This window comes from Gymnogyps californianus, chromosome 6 (assembly GCF_018139145.2).
Source record: "Gymnogyps californianus isolate 813 chromosome 6, ASM1813914v2, whole genome shotgun sequence".
Lineage (NCBI taxonomy): Eukaryota > Metazoa > Chordata > Aves > Accipitriformes > Cathartidae > Gymnogyps > Gymnogyps californianus.
The window spans coordinates 11,156,852-11,169,269 of record NC_059476.1 but is presented as its reverse complement, the minus strand read 5'-3'; the positions used below and the strand labels follow the sequence as shown (position 1 = coordinate 11,169,269).

The 12,418-nt window shown below is 37.7% G+C and overlaps 1 protein-coding gene across 4 annotated transcripts in view; it reads left to right on the top strand.

The window, feature by feature from the left end:
• The window catches only part of VTI1A (vesicle transport through interaction with t-SNAREs 1A), a 275,400-nt gene that overhangs the window by 4,351 nt on the left and 258,631 nt on the right, over positions 1–12,418 (top strand). For all 4 annotated transcript variants that reach the window (XM_050898887.1, XM_050898886.1, XM_050898888.1 and 1 more), the window contains exons 2-3: positions 4,195–4,253; positions 8,918–9,028. In XM_050898887.1, the coding sequence (XP_050754844.1) occupies positions 4,195–4,253; positions 8,918–9,028 (170 nt within the window). The remainder of the gene's footprint in view (positions 1–4,194; positions 4,254–8,917; positions 9,029–12,418) is intronic.

The window sequence follows — 12,418 nt, the reverse complement described above, 5'->3', positions numbered from 1 at the left end:
CCCAGAGGAAAAAACACTTTTGTTTCCAGTCTTCATATTTATCCATATTTTGTCAATTTGACCAGTTAAATTATACAAGCTACATGCAATATTTTCTTTAGGACATTCTGTCTGGCAATGTAGAGACAAAAATTCTATTCTAAATTTAGATATATTTGATGGAGCATTGTTTTTTATTTTCTTTAAAGGATATTATCAATTCTAAATTAAGAAAAAAGTTATAAAACCCCCTTTTTGTTATTTCATATGATGGAAGTGTATTTAAGGAAATGATCAAGTAGGCAGATTGAAAACTACTAAGACACAGTGGAGTAATACAGTTAGTAATATGAGGATTTTTAATTGACTCGTAACTTGTTTGTCCTGATCTACTAGAGTAGTGGCAAGCTTCTCTTACTCTGAGTAACTCCCTCTGACCTCATCTGCAGTCTCTGAGCAAGTCATCCTGTGGATATTGTGCCCTCCTTTCTATGGGGATTCTGACTGTGAAATAAATTGCTTCCTTAGCTTAACCGTGGCGGTAAAACTGGAATTAAATGGTTTGAAAACCATTCCAGCAAGTGCTTTCTGATTGACACTGTTGTAGCATTTCATGCTTCTGTTGCTGATATCAACAACAGGCCTGGGGGTGTTGGCAGTCCTGCAGGCCAGTGGCTCCAGGCAGCATACTCCCACCAGGATTTTACATGGATGTGGCTAGAGGAAGAGAGGAAAGCGAAACCAAGTGGGTGATACTTTTACTTTGGTAAGCTTGCTTTTCCTTACCAAAGTGACCCTGCTGGATCCTGCGACCCCTTCTTGCTCTACATGGTATTGTGTGCCCTAGAGGATCAGCAGTTGCAACAAGTTCAGCTACTTTCCTGGAAATCCGTGAAGATATTGCTCCAAAGCTGCAGTGCCGGCATGTTGCCATGTGCCTGCTCACACATCTGTATTTGAAGGAACAATAAAGGCCTGTTGTCAGTAGGCCTTGCTCCCAGCAGTTGCTCTGGTCACCAGCTGGGTGATTATGCATTGATAAATCTGGGACGATGTTAAAATACAACTCTGGAGTTGGGTTAAAGTTTAATTAACTAAACCGTTGAAGATCATTTGAATACCTCCTCAATTTTATGGGAGCAGTTTCAGCCAGAATTCCTTGGGTACTAATGAGTTTTCCCTACCAAAGGTCTGTAGCTTAATATCTCTGTGGGTAGGTAAGATCTTACTCGTCAGCAGAGTGCTACGTAGTTCTTGTAATCACAAGTACATACAGAATTTGTACAGAATTTTATATCTCTAAATTTCAGGTTACTTAATGTGTATGGAAATTGTAATCCAGTAAAACTCAGGGAAATACTGATATTGCTATAGTACATTTATTTTCTGCTGCTATGTTTTTTAATTTTATTTCAGCTTCAATAAAATGGTATTGTGTGCTTTATATCTTACATTGTTTTTCCTTTTGTCCATCGTCATCTTGCCCGCTTCCAAATGAAGGAAAGAACAAAGGTGTTTTAGGATGTTGGGTAGGAGAATTGAAATGTGTGGGCAAACAAGTGGCAGATTCTCTTTTCTTTTGGGTTTAGTTATGTTAGGAAGATAAATAACTAACCATTACATTTTCTGGCTTGGGTGCCATCATGAGAACCTGGTGGGGAATTAAAGAAAGACATTGCTAGCAGAGAACTAAAAGTGCTGCACAGAAATGAGCATTTCCTACATCTTCTGTTGTAATAGAATCCACCAGATGTGGGAGTGTGAATTCCAGATTTACAAGAAAGCTGCTGTTTTTCCATGGCTTTAGCTTTGTAGAAAGGATTACTTGATGAAATTCTGGGTCTCTTTCAAGGTTAAGAAGGGAAACTCTGTTTGGGAGGACTTAGAGGTGAGCTCTAACTTTTAATTTGTGGGGGGATTCACGTGCCTCCTTCTCACTTCTGTCACTGGCAGAGTTCCCTTTACTCAGAGGGCTTCAGTGTTCTTCAAGATTTTATTCTAGCTATGTTTTGCCAGACATAGTGTTGTTCAGTTCTTACTGCTGCCACCCAGAAACACCTTGATTTGTTCATATAGGATATAGCAGACTCAGAGCCTGAGACAGTCTCAACTTTAGGTGAACCTCATCAGCATGGGACCGCTTGCCTATCCAGTCCAATCTTGGAAGGAGTCTTTGCTGCCTCTCCAGTTGGCTATAACACATTCTTGAGAACTTGGGCTTCTCCAAGAGGACTTTTCCCTTAGTGAAGGACCTCAGACTATAGTCTTATTTTTGGACTGTAAATGAATTACTGACATGTTCTACAGTACTATAGCAGCTTCTTGGGTGATAACCCAGTGCATGTGGTTTGTTCTTGTGAATCTGCCCTGTGCGGGACAGTGTTATCTCGGAAGACAGCTGGTTATTTGCAAAGATCTCTGCATTATCGTAAAGGTGGAAAGATGGTCCTGAATCTGATCCTTTCTGCAGGCAGAGCTCCAATATATGTAACTGAAGAAGGACAGATCATGATGTTCACGTGTCCTTAAATGAGAGTGTAGAGTGTCTTAGGTAAATTAAAAGATAGATGGATAGACCCATGCAAAAGTAATGCAGGATACTGTGGAACAGCAGTGGGAGGACTCAGCTGAAACATGACTTGCTTAAGCTGGGGATGCTCCACCAAAAGCTCTGTAGCAATACATTCCTTTCAGACGTACTTCTCTTGTTTTTAAGGAAGGTTGTTTTAAGGGCACGTTTTACTTTATGTGGCAGAAGTTCTGTTTTCGGTTGCTACCTCAGCATCCCCTGATTCCTGCCTATGGCACTAAGTTTGCTTAAAAATAAAGCATTTCAGCCTGTGAGAAGCTAAATTATATACATTAATAAAGGGGGTCCCTCTTGAAATTCAGTGGCTTGTGGCATGCAGAGGATCAAAGGAGATCATCAGATAGTCCCTTTCGGTCTTTAATGTGTCAATTCTAGGATACAAAGAGATCATGTGGAAGAGAAGCAAAAGAATTCAGGCTAAAAAAGAAAACTGTGAAGTCTAAAGATACACAATAAAGTCTCTTGTGCCAACATAGACTTATCCGTCATGGTCTCTGAGGAGCAATGACTGGAGATACTTTTGTGCAATTCACTTTTTATCTGCTTCGTCAGGCGAACCACCAGCACAGATGTGTCATAATGCTCTTGGTTTCAAACGAACGGTGGTATAAAGGGTTGTATGTTCAGAGTTTTGTTGTTAACTTTGTTGAGACAATGTGTGGATTTACAGTCCGAAGGATGGAAGGTGTGGCCATGAGAGGGGCACAAGGTGATGCAAAAGGCAGTGCAAATGGTAGTATTGAAGTCCCTGAATGCCCACAGTAATTAAGCAATGTGGGGACTTTTTATTATCCAGTGAATGAATATTCCTTAGAAAGCGCCCTTCCATGCTGTAACAAACCAAGTGGTCAAGCAATTGGAATATTTGGCAGATGTGACACTGAATCTCAGTTCTTGGTTCATATTGGATTCGCTGCCTGAGAATGGATGGTTAGAGGCAGGTCGAAAGTCAGACATGCTCTCTATAGCTGGGATATAGACTTGTTGGGGAACCTGGCAGGTGATGATTGCTACATATAGCTTATAACTGATTTTAATTTTTTTAAATTTTCATCTTTTATTACTAATTTACGTTTTTACTACTACTAGAAGACGGTGATTTTCTTGTAGTTCCCATGGCATTTCATTTTCTTTCTGTTGAAGCAAAAGAAACGGTTCTAGACCCAGCATAGGAACAGGGGAATAGAAACCTCATTTTACTTTAGTACCTGGATTCATTATAAGTGGGATGCTTGGTTTTGTGCATCTTGTATTTTGCAAATAAATAGGATAAGCTTTTGTTCTTAAACTATAACTTTTTTTCTGTTTGGCGTGAGTGTGTGCCTTCTCATGCATTTGTACACACCCAGCAAGCGCCTGCTGAGGCATAACTCCTACACCTGGAGCAGCTGTAACTGCTTTCCTAACTAGCAAATGCTGCATAACAGAGCAGAAGACTTCAAGGACTCTTCAGTCTCCTTTTTTTTTTTTAATTTACTGATGTGGGTATCACAGTGTGTGGTGAAGTCACGCAGAATAAATCCCTTGAGTCAGTTTTAACTGATACATATAAGCTTATGAAATGGTATATTTTTCTTTCATGGCAAGAGCACAATTATATTGGTATTTTCACAATTCTGTTTCAGATGAGAAGAAGCAGATGGTTGCAAATGTTGAGAAACAGCTCGAAGAAGCAAGGGAACTGGTACGTTTTGGTTTTTCATATGTTAACTGCAAATTCCTAAGGAAAATAATAGGATCATTAGTGGTAACATTTAACACACATGATGCCCTAAAAATACTTAACAATAATATATTAGAAAATGAAGTAGTATTTTTGAAATACTTCTTATTTGAGGATATGAAATACCCAAGAGGAGTGTATCGTTTTTTAATCTTGCATTAAGTGATTTAAGGTTTGCATTATTGCTGTAAGCTATTACAGGCTGCTACAGGCTTTGAGTTGTGGATTAGGTCTTTTACTTTAGGAATTGAATTAAATATTTACACACCTGGACTGTTTGTTTTTTTCTTGTAAGACCCATGCATCTACTTGATTTAATCTGTCTGATTGTCTTGTAGAGCAGTAGATCTTTTTTTCTCTTTTAGCAAGTGAGGCTTAAAGATATTTAGTTGTTTGAGGTCAAGGGGGCAATGGCAGTGTGCGTTATTGATCCGAGAAGAGTATATATGTTAACCAACCATTAGTTAGTGGTCCGCACTGACAGAAGAAAGCAATATGTGTTAAGCAACTGTGACCTTTTTTTTTTATTTTGTTCCCATTGCAGCCTGTCATGTCCTCCATCTGGGTGGAATATAAAAGTAAAGTTTTGTAGATGTGGAGTAACTGAGCAAAGGTGTTGGTGACAGTTGAGATTGACTTTTTCCCACATGGCCAATAATTCCTTGCCTGAAGTTGCTTTTGTTTATTGCTTGCAAATGAGTTTGGTCTATCTAGTGTCAGAAATGTAATCTGACTGTTAGGATAAGGAAAGGAAATTAGTTCTTCTAGCCTAAAAGTTCTTATAATTGAGCAACTTGAATTAATGATTTGGTTACTAACTAAACAGTAATATTGAAATTCACTTTTTTAAGTGGTATAGGAAGAAAAAGGTCTCTAGAGTGTTTGTTGACATACCTGGTGCTTTTGGTTTAAGAACTGAATTAGTCTTGTAGACCAGAGCATTGGAATAGCATCCAGGAAAGCTGGATCTTGGGATGACTCCCTGCAGGTTTACCCTGTGAGGATGGCAAGGCGCCTGACCTCTCTGATTTGGTATTCTCAGTGAGAAACACGGTGAAATTACTGTCCCATCTCATGAGGATGTTCTGAAGATATATTAAGGCTTTTTGGGCACTTTCATATTGAAACAGCTGAAAGAAAGTAAAAATCTAGAAATGTTTTTCATCTCCTTTTAACTACAACTTGACATGGTAAAAAAGCATAGCAGTACAGGGAAATTGTAGCATGGGTGGTCTGACGAAAAATCATTCAAATTTGTTTTTCTACTCAAAGTAAGATTGGAAGGAGCAGAAATTGAGTTAATGGCTCATTACTTCTCTCCTTATGTCAGAAAAAGATCATCTAAATTTGTATTTATTATAAGATTAAAAAGTAAATCCTGTATCTGTACTTTTATCCTAATGATGATCTTCATTTAATGTACTGGCTTTTCCTTCACGCTTTTGTTTTAGATCTTGTTGCTAATGCTGCTAGACAGGTGCTTAATTCAGTTATTGGCTTTAAGCAATTACCTAACACGTTTGTGATTAATGTCAAGGCTTGGGTTTAAAAATCAATTTGAACAAACCTGCTAATCACAGAACTGATTAAAAAGATCCTCTTTTAAACTAAAGGCTACAGTAGGAAATCAAAATAAACCTAATTCCTTGCTACTGATAGTTTTCATACATTGGTTTGCTTCATCATCTTGAGTAGTCAAAGCTGGGTTTAGCTGATTTTGTTTTATTTCCTCCTTGGCTAGGAAATAACACTCTCATGTATTATAAATATTATTGTAGAGATAATTTATTTACCTTGACTGACCGTTGATTGTTTTAAAACACTGTCTGCTTTGTTTGGGTAAAATCACTGGTGTAATTGATTTGATTTATGTGCAGAACTGACACCAAAACTTTCAGGCTCCCAGGCTACCTTTGCAAGCCAGAGCTGTTGAGTAAGAGATCTCTGGAGAGAAATCCTGTCATTCTACATCCCGTGTGGAGTATCTGAATGTTATTTTTACCAGGTTTTTAAGAAAGGTGAATGTTGTGATAACCTTAGGGAAATTCTTTGAGTATAAAATCTAGCATGTGCTAGAAGAGCAGGAATTAGCATTTTTGAGTGAAATTCTACTTTTAAGAAGAAAAAACTGTCTGTGTGTTATTTACCTTTATGTTTTATGAGGGACATGTCACAAAATTGTGTTGGAAATGCTAGGTTATTCTTATCTAGACACTTGGCTTTTTAATAATGCATATAAATTTAGTGTTGCAAATGCTAGGTTTTTCTTATTTAGACACTTGGGTTTTTTAGTATAGATCTCTATTTTAGTTCCAGGACTTTAGAATTAGAATAAAATAACAAAGCTTACAAGTTTCATAAAATGCTAGCAACTGTCCAGAGCAATTTCATGTGGAAAAGTTCCTGCAGGAGGGGGAGACTTATTTTGGGGTCTCAATGGACAACATCAGCAGCACTACCTTACTTTGTTGTATTTTAACAAAGCTGCTCTGCTTTATGCTGTGTTCGGTTCTGGGAGTGTACTGGGTGTTGTTAAGAGCAAACCTACTAGGTTAAACCCCTGAGGAGCCTTAAGGATGGGGCCTGGTTTATGAATTTGGGCAAGAGTTAGGTGCCAAAATGCTCAGCTTCACCACAGTGGTGGCAAGTTTGAACATAAACAATAAAAGAAGTTAGAGCTTGTAGGTTTTCTGAAGAAAACTTGAGCTTCTACAGATGTTTTGAGATTTAAGTGCCAGGTTATTTTTAGCTTTAAGTAGAATTTAGCTCTGTTCTTGTGATTTTATGACCAATAATATGAGGCCTGAAAGTGAAGATACATGAAATTAGGTTGCATTTAGATTCACACCTGCTTGGACCACTATCTTCTGCATGACTTCGCATGGAAATTTGTCAGCCCAGCCACAAAATGTACCTGTTTAATCTCATGATGAAAAAAAAAAGGTGTTAAACGTTGGTCAGCCTAAATATGCATGCTTCATCATTGTTCCTTGGACCTTATGCTCTCTGATACTGACTCTTTAGAATGAACATTTGGGATTTCATGGACTGTGGTCTGATCCTTGCTGCAAATTCTGTATTCACTGCAAGATGGTTTCATTTTTATATAGTAGATAAGAATTGAGACCTCATTAAAGTATCCCAACCTTGCACATATAATTATATATATATCTATGAGGAATATTTTCTATGTTTATAGAACATTTGAGATCAAATATATTGAGATGAAATTGATAAGAAATAAGCCATTAAATCCAGCTATTAGTTTAATTTATAATAGCCCTTTGGAAAGTTAAGCCTGAGCAAAAGAACTGGGTAGAATTAGAAATTGCTTTGTATGTTTCAATTCATTACTGACTATTTAATTAAATTCTGCTTTACAGTTTATTATTGAATATCATTTTGTTTAATCAGAATAGATCAGGCGGAATGACTTTTGAGTGTCTGGTAATTCTATTGATTAAATTCAGATGCTTTTCTTACGATATGAGGATGAAATTTCAAAGTGTAAGCAAGCGATTACATAGGAATAAACTGTAGCTGTCCCTTGTGAAGACCTGTAACCAGTAGCTTGGGACCCTAATTGAAAGGCATTTCTGTTCCAATGCCATATTGCTCAACTGAGATCAGTAGGAGGTGAGTAAATATTGTTTCAGGTGCCTACAGCAACCAAGGAGAGGTATTCTTTTATCTTTTTAAAGTAAGTTGGAAAGATTTTAAAAGGCAGGTAAGGGATTCTTCAGCTGTGCAAAATAGAATTCCCAACCAGACAGCACCATGTAGGGGAGGCTCCATGACCCAGTGGGCAGGTAATTAGCAGGCAGCTCAGCCCTGGTTTATAACTCCTTTTGATGTTCTGTACCTCTGTGCTGTATTCTTGTGTTTCAGGCCCCTTAGTATTCTACATGGCAAGAATAAATAGAAAAAGCTTTTGAAAGATACATTCTATCTCTGACGTTTTAATGCACTCAACTGTATACAGGTTCTTGAATAGTATTGTCATTAAACCCTGAAATTCAGCTATTTGATATACCTACATACAGATTTGGGATGTAGATTTAGGCACTCAGTTCAGGCTTTGTAATTCTGCTGAGTAAGCAGTATTTAAAAGAAGAATTATTTTATTAAACATACAGGCTGGTGGTAAATAAAACTTTAAATGTATATACACACACGTGTATATACACATATACATGTATATATATATACACACATGTGTGTGGGTGTGTATAAAAATAAATAAAATACCTTTTTCAGCCAAGGGTTTCCAATACCACACAGCTAGATGGAGGTAGGCTTTCTTCTGAACTATGCTCATTTGCAGGAAGTTATTTAACCTCAGTTTTACTATTTTCTTGTAATAAAATGTATTCATCACATTTGGAATTGAAATCCAGAAATGTTTGACTAGACTCATTCCTTCTGAGTGTTAATATTAGTCACTTGTTTGTTGACTTAAGACTGTGTAAAGATTTTGATAAATTGTTTATGTATTGCAGAATAAACAACATTTTTCTTGATAATGAAGGAATATTTCTTAGTATTTGTGAACAATTTAGGTAAATTCATCCTTGCTTTAATTACCCTTTTCATTTACATGTCTCTTCTTTATTTTTACTTGCTAGCTTGAGCAGATGGAACTTGAAGTTCGAGAGATCCCACCTCAAAGCCGAGGAATGTACAGCAGTCGAATGAGAAGCTACAAACAAGAAATGGGAAAACTTGAAGCTGATTTCGTGAGTTTTTAACATATTACATAAGGAAGGCATCTATGAGATTTTTTTTAATATAACGCAGTTATTCATGCAACTGAGAAGGTACTTTAGCCTAGTGTGAGAGATGAGTTCTGTGTGTATCTTGCTGTATTTATGGGCAGACGAAAACCAAACTGGGGAAGAGAAGCTTTTCTTTTTGTAGCAGTCTCATACCAATATTCAAGTTGCTAGCTTTCTGTCCCTTTGCCCTGGATCTGAATTGTTTCTGTGCCATTAAACATTGTGAGTCTTCATGCTGTAGGCAAAACAGTCAGCTTTTAATCCTGTTTCTCGAGGAATGACTGGTAGAACATCAGAATTAATACTTAAGTTATAAGGTAAGTATACTCTGAGTGGAAAATAATGGTTCGTTTAAGACAGCTTGTAGTAATGTGGGCAGTAACATGAAAAGCAATATAATCTCCAATCCATGGAATTTTTGAATGTAGTTTATCTCATGTGCACTTCATTTCTTAGTCTCTGTGATTTCTTTTCCATCGCACTTACATTCTTCTTGGCTTTTGTACAAATCGGTTATAAATACTACATTTTCAAGTAATGGATGCAAACTAGCAAGATTCCCTTGTCTAGGGGCTTCTGCTACAGTTATCAGTCCTTTTTTGTGACTAGGATTTGCACTGAATAGATTTACATAGAGACAAAACTGTTTCCTGTAAAATCCTGAAAAAGTTCAAAGGGATTGCAAAGTGTAGGAAAATGCTATGTTAATTGGCAGCAGCTCAGTTCCTCCAGGGTAGGGAGAAAGAAATAACTAGTGGCAGTATTTTCCGTTCATTGGAGAACTGTGAATTTTCTTGGATTGCTGGCAGCAGTTTATTCCTTCAGGGGAGGGGAGTCAATGTTTATACCTGCAGCCAGGAAATCCAGCTGGCTGTCACTCTCCTGTGCTTCTGCCAAGTTGAGGAGTTGCACAAAAATGTATTAGAAGATGGTTGCAATTTTGTCAAGTTTGAAGAATGTTAGGATAAAAAGACTTGCATCAGAATTTTGAGGCAGTCTCATGCTGTTCCCCTGTAGGAAGTGCGTGTGGCCCTGCTGGCTAAACAGTGGCTTCCAAGAGAGAGCAATTTCTGGACCAGTAGTGAATGCTGTTTATCTTCTCAGATGTGGGAGAATTTTCTGTCAGCATATATTTGTTGCTGGCCTGTTTCTCTGTGTACGCAGACGGGGGAATTGGTACTTCTGTATTCCCAGGCAATAGGGAATGGGAGAGTTCAGAACAGGACACTCTTTATGGAAGAGGAGAAATGAGTGTGTGTGGAAGAAGTGCATCAGAGCACTAGAAGTTATGTGATCGAAAGAACGTAAGTTTGTGCCCAGAGCAAAGGAGCAAAAACGACATGAGAAAGAGGAAGGAACAGATCATAATAACGAGAAAAAAACAACAGCCCAAAACCCAAGGATGGCATTCAGCAGAAGATCAAGGAAAGAAAATGGTGTGGAGGATGGAGCAAAGTACTGAAAGAAAACAACAGCTATGCTTGGAAAAATCTCAGTTATATAAAAAATAGTGTTGTTACAACTAAATTACCTACATAATTCCAGTTTCTAAGTACTAACATTTTTCTAAGTTTGTGTGTGAGGGTTTGAGAATCTTTTTGGATTATTCTCCAGTCAAATAGCAACTTGTTGGAAACTATATAACAAAATGTTTCAGTTGTGTGTTCAAAGAGGGAAGAGGAGGAAGGAAAGGAAATCTTATTTTGACTCTATAAGCTGCAGGGCTGCTGAAGGTAGGAAGTTGAAAATATTTGCTGAAATGAAAGTGCTTTTGAGTGTTCTGCCTGAATATTGTCCTGAGTGAGTTGTGACCTGTTTGACTGTAAGCAAAGCATATAAAGTTCATGTAAGAGCTTTAGCAGACCTTTAGGAAAAGCAGTTCTAAGTACTTTTAAAATGAATTCACTTTTATAGATGAAGGGAAATTCTTAACTGGAAAAGATACTGGCAATTTTGGGTTGTGATCGATCAGCTTACAGGTTTGCTGGTCAAAGTTCTCGGCTCTTCCAAAAGGCACGCAGATGTGAGCTTGCAAAGTTAAGTGGTGTTCTTTATAAATGGAACTGGAATCTCAGCTGGATCCCACTGTATTTGGCTTGGCCTTTCTTCCTGTGTGAAGTAGTGTGTGCACTGAGCAGAGGACATTTCTCAATCATCTTGAAGTGTGTGTTTCATTTTAAAGAAATCATGTATGTGAAATGAATTGCAAAAGCTCTATACCTCAGTATACAGTCTGAGTCATTAAGTTCTATATTTCAAACCTGAAGTGAATGCAGAACTGGCTCCGGTAGTTTTCTTTTATATTCATCATAATGAACATGAGTTTTGATCTTGTGGTTATTTGTGTGCCTTATAGCATCTTGAAAATTTGCCCTCACCCAAGCAGTTAGGGAAGACAGCGGCACAGCAACATATTTAAAAGTTAGGAGAAGGAAACATGAGGTATGTGGGCTGTCCACTCTTTACTTGCAGGATGGACAACATTAAGTTTTATTTGTGACACGTAATTTCTAATTGGTGAGTTTATTTGACCGTGGGCAGTATGTGTAATAATGACAAAACACTGACTATCACTTTAATATTATTTATTACATGCTGTGGCATCTTACTGAATATATAGTGGGTTTTTTCCATGCACTTTACTATGCCAGAAGTGTATTCTGAAAAATATGGATTTAAGCTTGGTTGAGCCGTACTTTGAAAAGTTACTCCAAACATGGCTTGTTTGTCTCTAACTTTGTAATCAAATAGGAACAAGTGGCAAACAGGAGATTTATTTCCCCTCGTTGCTAATCCTTGTTATCTTGAGTCATGCCTGCAGTTAGTTATCAGTGCTCTGCAGTCCAGAGGTGTGTGTGGAGGCAATGACATCTACTCCATGCACTGTATTGCACATGGGTAGTTGGTAACCCACTAATTGCATTAAATCATATCTGAGGAGAAAAACCCACCTTGCTCCATCTTGGCCCTCCCTCTTGGAGAGGAACAGTGGTAATGAAAAAAAGAATAGCTCAATTTTATCATTAAAAGCACTCAGATAGCATAGCACTGTAAATACGGATGGGGAAAATTAACAAAGCAAGCATTGCACCTCAAGTTAAGGCAGCAGCGGTTTCTGATGCTTGCCTCAGTGCTGTGCAGTCTTGCATGGGGAGCAGATGCCTGGGGAGAAATATAAGAATAGGGCAAGCATAAAGTGACACTTGTTTGCAAAAAAGCTGTATACACCTCAAAAGGCTAAGTTTCAGGCTTGCTTACTGTGTGCGATAAACGTATCAAAAGAGAATAAAACTGTTTGTTAAACCTTATGCTGTCTTTTTTAACTTCCAGATGTAAATCTTGGGTTTATTA